The sequence below is a fragment of the Thamnophis sirtalis genome, unplaced genomic scaffold, assembly GCF_051295495.1.
Source record: "Thamnophis sirtalis isolate CommonGarterSnake01/CBP01778 unplaced genomic scaffold, rThaSir2_p1.2 scaffold_1, whole genome shotgun sequence".
In the NCBI taxonomy this organism is placed as follows: domain Eukaryota; kingdom Metazoa; phylum Chordata; class Lepidosauria; order Squamata; family Natricidae; genus Thamnophis; species Thamnophis sirtalis.
The window spans coordinates 103356459-103373195 of record NW_028261381.1 but is presented as its reverse complement, the minus strand read 5'-3'; the positions used below and the strand labels follow the sequence as shown (position 1 = coordinate 103373195).

The following is a 16737-nucleotide window of genomic DNA, read 5'->3' as shown; positions in this document are numbered from 1 at the left end:
ACCTTTGCTTGCTCTGTCAAGGTGTTGTCTGTATTTTTCTATGAAGTTGACATTCTGGGTATTTCTACACAAATACACACACACACACACACTGTGAGAGAGAGAGAGAGAGAGAAAGAGAGGGGGGGAGAGTGTGTTCTCCATTGCTGGATCTCTGTGGTTAATGGAAGAAAGCACTTTACTAATATGAATTATAATTAATCTATGGAAACTAAAATGAAGCCAATTTGCTAAGCATATTTGCTTAAAAATTAATTAAATAAATTAATATCTCAAAAGAATTGAGATATTTCCGTAAAAAATAATCACAAGAAATGTTCATATGATTTCTTAATTTCAGATTCCAGACTGTGTAGCTCAGTACTGCCCCATTTCTGTGCTCCCCATTTTTCTTCATGGTCCCACAGTCTCTCATAAATAGGCTTATGTTACCATCATAATCACTTGATTTTAATTTATGCAATCTCTCTCTGCATCTTGGCCATGGGGGCACCCTAGCAAGACTAAATGCTGTACTTTCTTGTCTTTAAAATAGAACTGGAAACAGCAAACCTCCTATAAGTCTTTTGGAATCATAAACCTCCCCCACTTTCTATGAGCTGGAGGGAAGACAGGCTTTTGGCTGATAACAAAGCTTCCCACACCCACTATAATTAATAAGATGAAGCACACAAAGCAGCTGCCTTCAGTGGATTTCAATAACTGCCCTGTCTTTTTTCAGAACCCAAGAAATCTGCAGATACCAAAAAACATTAATCTGCAATACATCTCCCTCCAGATGTGTTAGGGATATAGCCCCCAGAATTCTCAGCCAGCGTGGCCAGAGATGACCACAACTTATCTAGATGATTCAAAAGTGGTTGCTCTTCAAGGACATGAACTAACGCTTGATGCAAGGTTTCTATTCTTACAGCAGCTGCCTTACAATGGTGGTTAGGGACTAATCACTTGTGGTACCTGGTGTCTAGTAAATGCCAAGTTGCGGAAAGTTGGGTCAGAGTATAAGATAATAAAATAGAAATCCTGATTCCCACTCTACCCCCTAGGCAATGGTGGGATTCAAATAATTTAACAACCGGTTCTCTGCCCTAATGATTTCTTCCAACAACCAATTCACCAAACTGCTCAGAAAGTTAACAACCAGTTCTCCCAAAGTGGTACGAACTGGCTGAATCCTACCACTGTCCCTAGGACAGGGGTGTCAAACTGGTGACCCATGGGCCGGATGCGTCACTGCAGGCTACACCCCAGTGGTGGGTTGCTAACTGCGCTCATGCACAGAGGCATCCAGGGAGGTGGACAGAGCCTCCCACTGCTGCCACTACTGGTTCAGCTGAACCAGGAGCAACCCACTTCTGTTACTCCCACCCCAGTTCTACAAAGGAGAAAAAAGTCTTGAAATATGATGGCAACATGACACGGCGAGTTTGACACTCATGCCCTAGAATTTTAAATTTACTGTTAGCTTAAGCAAATCTTTTTCTGGCACTCGTAGAACACTTTGACCATTATTGAAATAAAATTGGAGTGGAACCATGTATTAGTGCTTATAAAGTGCTAGGGTTATGCACAAAGGTTTTATTTTGACAGTGGTTCAAGAAAAGTAACCCTTGAGTTTTCCCAGCAAGAGCCTCACGTGTTTTGGAAGTAGATAGACTGAATGATGCTGATGAGTCCAACCTTGATTTTTCACTGAGGCAGAGTAGAGTGATGGACCAATATTTTCAGTGCCAGGGTGGTGTGCAATATCTTTGTGAGGCAAGGCATTTCACTGAGGCAGAGCTCTGTGATTACACACACACACACACACACACACACACACACACACACACACACACCATTTTGTGAGCTGAATTCTATGCCTGAGTGTTTTGTTGCTGTTGCTTCTCAGACTAAGAAGCATGAAAAAGCTGATCTTGTAAATGTTTAAGAGTCCTTTGAGATATGACTTGAGGAGCAAAACTTATTGCCACGCTTGCCTGTTCCTGTCTAAAGTTTCCCTGATTGTAGATGCACCATGAGGGGGATCTTAGCATGCTCTCATCATTCAAAAGGAAGTAAATATTCCACAGTCAAAAATATTTTATTGCTGCAATTATTGGGAGTACTTAGAAGTTTGTAACAAAAGAATAAAATACTTGCCATATTGTGTTTGGCTAAATCATTTCCATGAAATGAAAAGGATGTTCGTGAACATCTTTAAAAAAAAATTCTGGATTTGAACCTCCCTAAGATGCATGGTTTTTTTTCTAATATATCTAACCTCTAGTCTGTCTAATTTCAGTTTCTGTCCAAGGCAGCAAGTACCCGTGAATCACCATGGCAACAAAGCAGCCTCCCCCTCTGATGAAGAAGCACAGCCAGACAGACCTTGTGAGTCGTCTGAAGACAAGGAAGATCTTAGGTGTTGGTGGAGAGGATGACGATGGCGAGGTTCATAGATCAAAGGTAAAGGGCTGCCAAGAGTATCTATAATTGTGGTCCCTTAGAATCAACAATTCTTCTTGTTGAAAAAAATAATATACTTATCATATTTTTTGGAGTATAAGACGCACCAAGATTTTGAAGAGGCAAATAAAAAAAGTTTTTGCACTCTTCAGACCTCCCCAAAATGACCCGTTTTTCGCAAAAACAGGCCTGTTTTGTTTCAATTTTAAGAAAAGGGCATGAATAGCCTTTAGGAGGCTTGTAGAGTGCTCCTGGGGGTGCCTCCCCCCAAAATGAGCAAAAAGTGGTCCATTTTTCGCAAAAACACTCCTGTTTTTTGTCCAAAAAAAGGGCATGCTTAGCCTTTAGAAGGCTTATAGAGTGCTCCTGGGGGCTGAGGGGGAAGAATTGAGCAAAAATGGCCTGTTTTTCAGTCATTTCTGCCCTCCTCAGCCCCCAGAAGCACTCTGAAAGCCTCCTAAAGGCTATGCACAGCCATTTTGGTGAAGGAGGTGAGGTTTTGGGAGGCAAAAAATGCTGTATTCAGTGTATAAACTGCACCCAGATTTTCATCCTCTTTTCTGAGGGAAAAAGGTGCATCTTATGGTATATACTTTGAGCACATACTTCAAAAACTTCAGGAAATGAGGTTAGGCAGGGATGAAGAACATGTTACCCTCCAGAAATTCTTAAAATTCCAAAACACATGAATTCCAAGTGCATAGCCCTTTGTAAAAGATGGTGAGAGATGTAGTCCAGCAACTTTTGGAGGATTATAGCTTGACCATTTCTTGACAACTTTTTTTTTAGAATACCTTCTAGCTCTAAAGTCATATTCCTGGTCGAACATGGGGTATTCAGCTGGATAGAAGTAGTTAGTAGTTACTTCCTAATATGAATATGCTGTGTTCATAAAAACATCCAAAATCTGAATTTTCTTTCAATAGAGGATAAATCTGTTTAACACACTATTAATATTAATCAGATAGATTGAGTGCATCTGAGAGAGCGGGTAAGTGTGTTTGGGGACTAATTATATTACTTTAAGGTTCTTATTTCTTCTAAGATTCTGAAAAAGATGAGAGAGTTGATGAAATATAAACCAATGACCCCTGGGTATTGTTAGACTCCAATTTCTGTCAATTTCAGCCAGAGTAAGAATGCTGTGATCTGTATGAAGCAATACAGATATTTTCCAATCCTCATGTCAAAGGTTGTGTATATGTACAATGATTCAAACCTAATAAGAGCCTGCTTTGTTCCCTAGCATGTTAACTGACATGTTAACTTTGAAAGATTGTGACACTTGCTGAGGGAAAGAAAGATTTTGTCTCCATCAAGCCCTTGTTTCTTGAGTCATCTTGTTTGATCATACCTACAAAACAAAAATTATCCTTTTTTTATTCCAGAAATGAGGATTGGGGATCTATTAACCTAAATAATCAAATATTTTATTCGATCAGAAAGGAAGGATGATTTCAGGGCACATACATGAAGAAGGAAAGGGGTTGGGAACAATCTGTGCAAGTTGCACAAAAGTGTCTTGGAGTAGGACCCACTTACTAATAGTGATCAGCCTTGTAGGACAAACTTCTTAGACTGTTTAGCAGAAGTTAGACTTGAGAGGCTGTATACAGGAGTTCTTGGAAATCATGATTTCTCCTATGTTCGAAGTAGCATTTCAACGAACAAGATTTAAAAAAATTAATCTTTTTGTTCATACTTGGAAAGAAGGGTGTTGAATGCTGGGGTGGAAAAGGAGAACCAATTAACGGCCAAGGGGAAATGCTAGATTTAAGCCTGGGTGGAAGGAATGAAACTCCACTTCAGAGGCAAGGCAGATGAGACAGGAGAAAGTGGAAATTCATAGTGTGTATTTATTGCTTTGGTTTCCCCTTAATTTTGTATCTTATGTTGAAGCCAATGTTTTTCTAATCAATTGCATAACCTCATCTTTCTACTAACACATACATACAGAACTGTTGTGTATGTGAATTAATTGCAAAAGCTTGACGATACATTCACAGCAGTGGGTGGGAATGAGGTCTATGCGGTTGGGTGGTGGGGGTGGATGGTTGAAGCTGCTGTTCTTACCTCATTAGAGACATGTCTTTGTAGGTGTAAGAAAACCTATGGTTCTCTAAACAGAAAGAATAGACAGCTTTGATTTCTAGGTAACTCACAAAAATTCTTTTTTCAGTACAGCTATCATATCTCTCCTCTTCTCTCTTTATGTTTTTTTTTCACAATGTTCTTTTGCTTTTGATCAATAATGTATTGCAAGAGCATCAATTGCCTTAAAGGAAATGGCCAAGAAATGTACAGCTAATCTTTTGCTGTTTTTCAGAATGTTTCATCAACTTCCAGACTAGTCTAAAATTCAATGCCCGATAATTTCCCATCCAAGTGTTAAGCATATTGAATCTTGTATAGTTTGGATTTTCTTAAATTAGCAAAGGTTATATAGGTTGCAACCCAGCTGACATGGACAGTTATCACACAGTAGAATTTGAATAAGTATCTACTACATATCAGTTAGTGCAAATGTTGATGAAACTTTTAGAGTTTTTAAAAATTTTATTGATCTTAAATTGACAAAATTGTGACTTTTGAGGTTTGCTACAGAGCTTAACCCAGTTTAACTTGCCCCAGCCAACTTTTTTTTTTGCCACATCTTCATGTTGTTGTCTTCACCTCATCCACAACTCACACCCATGGCTGCTTAATGTTCTCCTTAATAATTCTGCAATTAAAGTTGGTTTTCTTCCCAACCAGGTAGTCAGCCAGGATAACTTCACTGCCCATTTGGTCAGGTATCTTTATAGAGTGTAAACTCAATCTAAAACCTATTGGTCATTTTATGTTGATCTACTAGTTTTGGGATATTGCCCTCTTGCTCACTAGATGTTTCCAACTGGTGTCTCACACAGACTTATCAATGAGCTTGGAATCAGAAGTAGCAGCTAATCATGGATCATGTAGAAAAGATGAAAGGGATTCAGAAAGCACTAGCATTTATTGGTAACTTCCCTGTGGTAGTATAGAAATGTCTGTGGGGGTGGCACATTTTATGCTGACAATATGCTGCCATCATTAAGACTGGTGGATAACACTTCAACTGAGATATGCATATCCTCTGAATGCTCCTCTTTGAATGGACAAACCAGAAGAAAGGAAGAGTTTATACACTTCTCTGTCCACATACACCCCTTCCCTTTCCTCCTTATTATATGTCAACTTCTAACTGTATTCCTTGGGAGCTGCTTCTTATTCAAAAACAAAAATTAAAAACAAAAATGAAATGCTTTTCCCTGACTGAAAGGCCTTGGACAAAAAGTGAAAAGGAAACGAAAGAAAAATTCAAGGAAACATTAATGGCTGAGAATCTGCTGTTGCTAATTTATTGTTGAATGAATGCATTTTAATAAGACCCAAGAGGGTGAGTTCGACAGCCCATGCTGCTGAAAGTTGCGAAGTGTGACTTCCATGGCCAAATTCAAAACCCAAGTCGTCAGAGGAAAGGATAATGTTTTGCCTCTTTATTCTGGCAAATGGAAGCCTAGAATGTGCCAGAGATATGCAACAGATCCAGTCTTTTCTGATTGGGGCAATGCTGCGTGATGAATTTAAGGCATCCGTACTAACTATGTATCTGGGATTTTCCAGGGCTGCTTTAATCCAGCTTCATTTGCTACCACGTGTCATTCCCTTTTTCTCCTCTAGATTTTTTTCACCCTTTCCAGAAGAGCAGTTTACTCTTCTTGTGTTTTTATTTATTTATTTATATATCAAATTTTAGAAACTGCCTATCTCTCTCACAGAGTGAATAAGTGGTGTTGTTAAAGTAGGGAGAAGGTTCTTGGCTCCATGTGATTGCAAGGTCCATTTCTCTGTGTGAACTCTGCTGCTTACAAATATTGTATCTTTAATTAATGGATTGACCTTTTGTCGTTGAACCCCAGCAGTTGCTTAGCAACTTAGAATGATCCTTGTCAGATGACTTTCTGAACAGGTGTCTTTCATGTATGTAGCCTTTTGTGTTCTGAGAATGGAATTACAGTAATCCTTTTTTTGATAACTGAAATTACCTTAAAATGCCCGTAATTTTAAAAGGTCATTGGAAAGTGTCCATAATACGGTTATATAAAGGGAAAACAATTTATATAAAGAAATAATTTTGTGCTCCATTTTATTTTATGGATTGGGTTTTTTGCTAGATTCTCCTCATAGTAGATAGTTTCAAATTTCTTTCTTTCTCTTCCTTTGTCTGTCTAACCAAAAGTATGACACACTGTCAGACAATAATTAGACTTGTAGTATGAGTTCCCAGAACTTGGAATAGTAAGAGGACTTATGGGCAAGAATAACATGTCCTGAAAATGTCCATGGTTACACAACTCTCCAATTGGCATGTGAAGCTTAAACCTCACAAAAGAAAAAAACAATTTTATTTTTTATGTAGTAATGCACTAGCTATAGATTGTAGAATCCCAAAGTTTAGAAGCTCCATCTGTATGACTTGGTGATTTTGTTTGCAATTCCACTCCACCCCAAAGAATATCACTTTCTTGAAGAGGAAATTGATCTCTTTGTAAGATGAGGTGTGTTGGTTTTTTATATTGGGAAAGCATATCTATGTTTATGGAGATTCTAGTTATCCAGGTCATGATTGTCCCAAAGGTGCTTTTTCATGAGGCAATTGGATTTTCTCATTTTTCTCTGAGATCTCATCCAGAACTGAAGAAGCTTCTTAGATGAGAAGCAAAATGTCTTCAAAGAAAAACCAGAAAGTCCAGTTGCCTCTTGAAAAGGCACCCTTGGGACTATCTATGTTTAGCCACCATATAGCCCAATAAAGTAGCAGGGTTTTGCCCTACCCAGCTAGCTCACAGAAGGCTAACTCTATTTTTTTTCTCTTTTCAGTTGCTTTTGTATCATTTGTTAAAAGCAGGAAATAACAATGCAATGCATATGCAAAGTGTGCTTTCCTAGTTGATAGTGCTAAGCTGGAGATGTCAGGAAGCAACTGAAGGTTGTTTAAATTGCTTTTGTTCTTGCTTCCTTGGGCCTCTCTCTTTCCTGTGATTTGTACTTTCTTAACTACCCAAAGATAATTTTGCTGGAGTATTCCTTGTTCAGTAATTATTATATTTCTCTCTCTCTGCCGTGAAATGGATGGCAAATGAATTTGATCAATATATAAAAATTAAAAAACAAACATCTGCAACGGAGTGCAAAATTTTGCCTTTTAAACTTACTCTTTTTTATCTTCAAACTATAAAATCCATTATTTTGCCTGTTGTGAATATTGAGCGCAACCCATTGGGAAAGTATTAAACATTTTCTGGGTCTCTCCCCTGGAGTGAGAACAATCATCCTAGTAAGTACTAAACCATGTTGGAAACAGCTGCATTAGATGTAACCTAAAATGAGTGTTGGTAATTTTCAGTTACATTCAGATAACTTTCTATGGATTCCACAATTTTTGTCACTGATCTTTCTTTACCTTTTATATATAGATTTTTTTTTAATTAAGGCCTGTGTAATTGTCTTTTTAAAAAAAAAACAGTTTTAACCATTGTTTGTCTTTTGAAGAAAGGATGAGATGAAAGATTTTATGGCTTCAACAATTTTCTTGTGTCACCTGGGACTGTTTGTTTTTCAGGCAGTCAACTTTGAGATACTGAGTTTCTTTGCTCCCATTTCCTATCCTCCCACTTTCTTGTTCGAACTTGCACAACCAGACCATGCTATTCCCCCAAGATGCTTGCTAAGGGATCATAAGCAAGTGGTAGATCACATTTTATTTGTGCAAAACCCCAAAAAACAAACTCGGAGTCTGTTTCAGACATTGTTAGCGAGCCACTCAAGTTGTTTGAATTCCCGGAGAATTGCTACCAGAGACACAGGTTGGATAATACACGGAGCCTTCCTGACTTCTTGATATAACAATTTTGTGTATAAGCTGTCCTTTCCCATAAAGAGGCAGCTTTAAATTGCTGAGAAGTATCTCAATACACCACCATACCCAGTAGCCAAACCATCAGTTCAACTTCCTGCCTTTTCTGGCATCAGGGGAAGGCTGATGCTGCTAATTCCATATAAAGGGTGGCTGTTGATTCGGGCGTAGGCAACTTACTTGCCATCTGTTTAGACCAATCCTTCTCCAAATTGGCATTCTCTAGATATAATTAGTTGACAATATGAATAGTTTTGAATGTTGTAGACTACACATTATGAGAGTAGCAGCTGGTATACTGCTTATTTCAACATTTATTTTCAACCACAGGTTTTGGCAAAATTCAAATAAAATCACAGCAATCCATGTCCATTCAATACACCCCCTCTATTATTAGCGGCACTGTTTGTCAGGATGTGCCTTCTTATCTTCCTTGCGGCCATTGCAAAAATGCAATTTGTTTCATTACATGTATGTTTTCGCCAAACAACAGTTTCTTCTAAACTGGACTGATTCAGTTGGATTAACAAGGGCACAAAAGGAATTTAGCTTTGTGCCCCTGAGAAAGTTTGCAATGTAATGAGTAATAGACCAAATCTGTCACCTGTAGAGTGGCAATAAAATAAAACTCGTATAAGGTGGTTTAGACCTTATTGAGCTATTTTAGTAGTCACAGTTTCACTCTCAGCAAATATTAATTGTTCTTTTTTTATGTTTGGGTGGACCAGAAATATAATTTGCATGCATTTTATTGCTCAAAAGTTTTTTTTTTTCAGGATGGTTCTGAATCAGTTTATTTATTCTGTCCATTTGAATTCCAGATCAGTCAAGTCTTGGGCAATGAAATCAAGTTTGCAGTGAGGGAACCTTTGGGGCTCAGGTAAGTTCCATTCAGAAACTATGAACCAGGAATACATAACAGGGATGCTATGTATTTTACTCATTTTGGCTTCAAGCATGCTTGCTTTTCCTGCAAATGTGTGCATGATCATCCTGCAGCCAGAAAACCCCTATGTAGTGAAATTAGTGGCAAGTACAACTTTGCCTCTAGTCCTAGTTCCATAGCTTACCAATATAAAGAATACTATCTGGCAATATGTATGCAGGAACAGGGTGAGGAGAAAGCTTTAAGTTTAAAGGTCCTAATTACAGTTGGCCAATGTGGCCATGGGATGTTCTTGTGATTGGCTATTGTAAGTGGATCTGAAGTTCTCCCTTCAATTTACTGTCAAGGATGAGAGAAATCCATCAAGAGCTAAGTGGCTCTTCAAATTGGATTTATAGTGCTGCCAGAGGATATTTGAAAATTATAAGTTAACCTTGAGTTTGAATGGCTCTAAAAAGGAACAGAATTCAAGAGTACAGTGGTTAAGACATTGAACGTGGACTAGGACAAGGCTGTCAAACTCGTGGCCCATAGGCTGGATGTGTCACACACTGGCTACGCCCATGCCTGGTTTAGTGAAGATGAAAAAAGTTATGATACATCACGTAATGCCGCCATATCTAGGAGTGTCAAATGCCACTTGAAACTCCTAGATTAGGGAATTGCAGGCTGGTGTGTCTTTTGTGTGCTTCAGTCTTGATTTCTGACTGCTAAACAGACAAGTTCCAGTGTTTCTCGGGTAACATTTCAGAAGTAGGATCCCATTGTCATTCTCCTGTGGCTGAGAGGGGATGACTGATCGCCGAGTTGGCTTTTATGCCAAAGACAGGACTAAAATTCATAGTCTCTTGACTTCTAATCCAATATCGTATCCATTCTATCTATTGAAAAGTTTATTGATGGGAAGCAATTCAGTAAAGTCTTCCAAAATAAGGAAAAACATGACTCATTCCACAATGCAGGGACCATTATACCTGCAGCCACTATACTACTTAAATGATTAGGATGATGCATCAGACAGAGAACAAGGTTTATTTCCCTTCTCCCTAAGTTCATCAGGAACAACTTGCCAATATGAAACTTGAGAATGTTTTGGAGTGCTTTCAACCAAGTGTTTACATTGGTGTATAAAAATAAAAGCACAGATTCATAATAAGAAGCAGTGAGTATGGTAGAGGCAAAAGATTGGGCACACACAAACATACACATATTTTTTATATTATTCTTGTAAAGTTTTGAATAGGCTTCAAAAGATGATAGACTACAGTTAGCCAAGTGAAGACAATGAAACAAAATTCTGACTCGTCTAACCTCTTAGATTGTGATTGTTGTCTCTTTCTACTTCCAACAATCATAAACTCCTCAGAGATTTGAAAAATAGTAAACAAAAAAAAAACAGGAAAGCTACAGGAAAAAAACCCTCTGTAAATGCTTCCAGCTGCCAATTTCTATTGTGAGAGACATTGCTAAGAAATGAAAAATATTGTAAATGAATTTTTTGCTGCCAAAGGAAAATATGAATGACAAAGAAGCATAACTGTGTGAAAACCAGTCAGAACTGCAAAGCAGAAGTCACAGATCACTGTAAACAATAGGTTGAAAAGTTTAGCTGATCCTTGTGTAGGTGTGTAGTTTACAGTCGTTCTTCAAAGTGTTTGGTCACAAGAAATATGATACATTTGGAGGACAAGGCTGAAATATTTGAAGAAAAAACAACTTCTTGCCAATCCTTAAACACTGTATTGGATCTATTGTGCTTTGAAAGTGTGGGACAATCAACATTGCAGGAGTTTCTTATATGGGTGGGGGAAAAAGAAGAATGGATTTAATTATGATAAATACATCCTAAAAATTAATGTCCTACTCTCAGTGAAGAAACTGAAGCTGTTACTTCAGCAAGATGATGATCCAAAAAATTTCCTGAAGTGCTGTCTGCTCTTGGGAAAAAACAGCTGCAGTCAGGCAGAAATACTTCCCACCCCCACTGCCCCAAGGCTCAGCACAGCTCATACTTCTTCCCCAAAGCCAAGGACCACAAGCTACGGTAAACAGCAAATCTTGGTGGGATTCCTGCCTGGAGCTTGGCTTGGGACAACAGCCAAGAGCACAAAAGCAACACTGCTGAAGACCAAGCCTTAGAATTTGGCCTGGCGCTCAGGAGCAACCAGAAAAAGAGCACCCTCACCGAGGCGGCACCTCATCCCATGTGGTGCAAGAAATTTGAGAGAGGCAAAAGTTATTTTCAGATTTGTGTTTGTTTTAAGTACTGAGTATTAAAAGACATATTTATGTGGCATCAACTTACAAGGCTTAGGAGGGTGATGTTAATCCAGAGCCACAGTCCCTTGTTGTAAAAGGCGTGTGCAGAGCCATCTTTATAGCATTATGGGCCCCGGGCAAAGCAGTGTACTGGGGCCCCTATGACAATTACTCACAGGAATAAAAAATGTAAATGGTCAATAAAATGAAACATATATTTGCATGTTAGTATTAATAAAAAAGTGCAGTAAAATGTAATAAATACGTTGCTGTATTTATATACAAGGTGCATTGAAGGCTTAACATAGACAGATTAGTACGGGGCACCTATGCTCGTAGGGCCCACGGGCAAGTCTCCAACAGGCCCTTGCATTAAGACAGCCCTGGGTGTGTGCCGCAATAACATTGTGTGCATTTATCTGCAAATACCCGTTGCAATCTCCACAAAATAGAAATTTTGAGCAAGAGCAAGGAAGAGTGGGAAAATATCCAAAATCAAGGATTGTAACACTTGTAACTGACTAAAGAGGAAACATTTGGAAGCTGTTATTTCTGCCAAAGGAGGTGTTATTAAGGACTGGCTGAAAAGTTTTTCAAAGTCTAAACCTACTGTAGTCACTGTTATAAATCTATAAACAGCTGCAGATAAATAGTAAGTATGCATTCAAATAACCAAAAAGATGCCAAAATTAACTTTGTGCCATGTAGATTGGCTTCTCTTCACTTAAAGAATATAATTTAAGCAGGAGTGCCTAAATGTTTGCACGCATCTTTGAACAGTTGCTAAACAGGGCAATCGTAATGGATTGTGGCATTAAAATATCTATCACATTGTTTATTGTTGTATTATTTATTGTTGTTCTAAGAATGATAGAACTTTTGCTTCAATAGATCTGGAGGACTGCTGGGGTTTATATAAATATAATGTTCTCTAATTCCTTAGAGGAGGTATTAATTTTTTTTAACTTCCCTTACTAGCTGGAACATCCTATTTTACAAAGAAAACCCCATTAGCAATGTTTGGATGATATTAATTGTTAGGAATATAATATAACTGTTGGGTTGGCAATATATAAATCATATAGCAATGCTGTACCTGTTTCTTTAAATCATACTGTAAAATGTGATTGGTTGCTGTTTTCCTCAATCGGCCATAAGAGGGAGCCAGAATGACTCTTAACTCTCTGTCCGTAAGATGCTGGCTGATCTGATCTGATCTGAGTGCCGTGAGCTATTGTAAGTTTTGCAACTGCTAGCAAACTTTGAGTACTGAACTGATTATATATTACTGGACTATGTTATTTGGATTATCCCTTAACTGAAAGACATTGATGACTGACTGTCTTATCCGTGTATGACTTGGACTGTTTGATGGACTCTGATACCTCTATTTCTACGAAAGTAAAAGCCTATTTAAATTGCAGTGTCTCTATATGCTGGTTTGTGTGTTCTCCAACACAACTCTCACAATGCTTTGCTGAACGCACTTGCTCTCCCAACATTAATGATAGACAATTAGCAGGTGCATGCTCTTTCTGGACTGCCTGGTGATTCCTGCCCTCAAGTGTTTTGAAATTGCTTTTAAAAAGCCATATCTTGTTCTCTTCTATACCCTGTTTTATTTCACAGTCTCTTTTCAGGAATTGCTCAGATGACCCTTTCTGCAGAAGTAAAAGTAACTAGTTTTCATTTATTGCTGATGCCCTATTTAAAGGATGTGATAATTAACCTTATTTTCATTTGAACTTCCAGGGTTTGGCAGTTTGTGTCAGCCATCATATTTTCTGGGGTTGCCATCATGGTAAGTAGGGGAAGCATTTTCATATTGAGGTTATCTTATCAAATTACTTAAATGTCTGTCCCTAGACATCTTTAGCATTCTGTTCTCAGTGATTTATAAGACTTCTATGAAATCTATAAAAAAATTATGTCCTCCGATTCAGTCCCTTGACCATTGTTCATCAATATTTCCATGTTTCCTCATCGTATTGGAGAGATAGCAAGTGGCCCTTGTCTCATTAGTTTTCATTATTAATGTGAACTAATACAATATTAAGTTCAAATTGTATCAGATTTGCAGGGTGTCATAAACTTCAGTTGGATACTTAATACGCTAGAACAGCTGTTCCCAATGTTTCTGGCTTGGTAACCTGGTAGGGGGAGATGGAATAGTTCCATGTGAGGGCAGGCGCAATCACCTGCTGCTCATGCAAGTGAAGCTGCGCGCATGTCCGTGATGGGATTCAAATTTTTTTACTATGGGTTCTGTGGGCATGGCTTGGTGGGCGGTGTGACTTCGTGGGCATGGCTTCTTGGGCATGGCAGGGGAATGATACTGCAAAATCCTCATTCCCTCCCCACCCCACTAACCTGTTTTCCAGCTCCGTTCTCCTGTTCAGGGCAACAAAAGAAGATCAGCTGGGAGGCAGGGGGCGGGGCCAGCCTATTTGCCGGTTCTCCAAACTACTCAGAATTTCTGCTACTGGTTCTCCAGAATCTGTCAGAACTGGCTGAACACCATCTCTGGTGCATGTGTGCACAGCTAGCCACCAGTTGTGCAGCCTGGTTTCCAACGGGCCATGGTCCAGTAGTGGGCTGCAGCCCAGAGGTTGGGGACCCCTTCCCTAGAAGAAAAAAAGAGCAAAAGAAATTTAAAACACTACTGATAGGATAAATGGTCTGTAGTAACAGAATGAAACTTACTACAGACAAGTTCTTCAGTCAAGAATCAAACATCAAATGCACAGGTAAAGGAAGTGGGATACCAGCTTGTGAAAGATTTCTAGTAGTAATTGATCCATATTGAATATGATCCAGTGGTGAGGCGAGACTGCAAAGAAGGCAAATAGAATTAAAGCCTGCATCAACAACCTTAATATGGTATACAAGTATAATTTATAAATCAGAGGAAATAATCATGCCACTCTATTCTGCTTTGGTCAAATCATACTTAAGCATTGCTTCTAATTCTGGGCACCACTTTTAAGAGGGATTCAGAGAATTGGAATTAGATTTATACAATGGCAATGGAGATGATAAAGGCATCAGAGATTAAGTTTAGGAAGAAACTGGAGTGGTATGTTTAGGCTTTCATTTTTTCTAAAAGAAGCCTTAGGAGGAGGCAGTAGTTCAAGAGCACTTTTTAGATACAGGTGGTCCTTGATTTACAACCATTTATTTGGTGACTGTTCAAAGATACAAAAACACTGAAAACAGTGACTTACAACCAGTCCTATCACAAACCATTGCAGTTTCCCAATGGTCACATAATCAAAATTTTGCCCCTAAATGGACAGATAAGAGACAACATAGCGTGCAGCTAGTGGATAGTGGATGGGACAAGAGGCATCTATTTACATCCCGGGGTCATATGATCACCATTTGTAATCTTTTCAGCTGGCTTGTGACAAGTAAAATTGATGTTGAAGCCAAAATTGTTTCATGACCATATGATCCACTCAACAACTGCAGTTGATTTGTTTAAGATTTGTAAAATTTGTAAAATTGGATGTGACTCACTTAACAAACACCTTGCTTGACAACAAAAATTCTGGTCCCAACTGTGATCAGAAGTCAAGGACTAAATGATGTCACTTGCTGTAGAAGATAGACAAGACCTGGCATCTCATGCTCCAAAGTGCAGACTACTAATGAAGTTAGTTTACAGGAAAACATGCACTGATACTATAATGAATAGAATAGAACAGAACAGAACAGAACAGAACAGAACAGATGGGACACACAAGGAATTTATCTTTGGTGCATATGTTCTCAGTGAACCTATAAGGAAAAAAAATCAACAATTTGACTGGAATCAATAAAACCAGATAAGTGGTGGGCTTTTCTTCATTGGAATTATTCTAATGGAATCAAGACAGTAATCTGCCTGGGATGTTTTAACTGAGATTGCTACACTGAGCAGGATTATCTAAACTCTTCCAGCTCTATGTTTCTCTGCAATAAAGATTGGGTTTTCTCTCTATTTGTTTTTTTTTAAATATAAACATTATTAACAGTTTTAATAAAACTAACACAAGGAGTAAACAAAACAAAAAATATATGCAGAAAATATAAGTATAATTACAAAATTATAACTATAATTAAAACAAAAACTCATTTTTCTATTATCCATTTTTTCTAACTCATAATTCATAATTATTTTTTGTTTCATGCACTAGAGGGTTTGCAGTTAGCATAAAAGTAGATAATTGTTCCTTCTCTGATCAAAGGAGTCGATTTAGCCATCTCCGCAAACTCTATTGTCTTCACCAACCATTCCTCAAACTTTTCCACTTTTGAGTGTATAGTAATCTCACTGCAGTTGTCTTATAAAAGAACAAAATACCATGTTTTAGTAGCTTTTTTTAGCTTCCCTCTCTCTTTTCCCACTACTATCTGCAACTGTTGTTCAGTTGAAACAGTGATCCAAGTGAACCTCTCTTTGTGAGCATTGACATCTGTCTGAGACGGATTTAATTATATCTGATTTCTATTTTCAATGAAAATCCTTTTCTTTGGACACTAAATATTTCAGTTAAGGAGGGATTTTTTTAAACTGAAATTTGTTTTTCTCTTCCAGGCTCTCACCTTTCCAGATCAAATCTATGATGCCATCTTCAAGGAAGAGGTAGTCAACAGCAAAATGCCTATCCGTCTTTATGGAGGAGCTTTACTTAGTAAGTAATACATGAGATATACATCCAGATGTTGACGTGGTCTAGTCCAGTGGTGGGATTCAAAAATTTTGACTACCAGTTCTGTGGGTGTGACTTGGTAGGTGTGGCAGGGGAAGAATATTGTAAAATCTCCATTCTCTCCCGATCAGCGGGAGGCAGAGAATAGTTGGGGGCGGGGCCAGTTTTAGGTGGCATTCTACCTGTTCTCCAGAACTGGTCAGAACCTGCTGAACACCACTTCTGGTCTAGTCTATTGGGAATAGCTGACTAAATACTATACAGGTAATACTCTACTTGCAACTTTTCACTTAGCAACCTTTTGAAAGGATCCCACAATGCATTTTACAATGGTTTTGCTAAAAACCAACAATTACTCCCATTTTTTGACAAAACCATGCCCAGGCAAACCATTGGTTCTCTTAATGACTGTGATATTCACTTAACAATCACTGCCAAAGAAATTGTAACATTGAGTCAGTCATATGATGGCAACAAGCAGGATCCATTATGGTCATAAGTTGAGTACTACC

The 16737-nt window shown here is 38.3% G+C and overlaps 1 protein-coding gene across 1 annotated transcript in view; it reads left to right on the top strand.

Moving 5' to 3' along the window:
- Positions 1 to 16737, top strand: part of TP53I11 (tumor protein p53 inducible protein 11) — a 71964-nt gene that overhangs the window by 42575 nt on the left and 12652 nt on the right. Inside the window, exons 2-5 of the mRNA XM_014052273.2 lie at positions 2285 to 2448; positions 9208 to 9266; positions 13284 to 13332; positions 16111 to 16207. Coding sequence (XP_013907748.1) covers positions 2320 to 2448; positions 9208 to 9266; positions 13284 to 13332; positions 16111 to 16207 — 334 coding nt within the window. The 5' untranslated portion in view covers positions 2285 to 2319. The remainder of the gene's footprint in view (positions 1 to 2284; positions 2449 to 9207; positions 9267 to 13283; positions 13333 to 16110; positions 16208 to 16737) is intronic.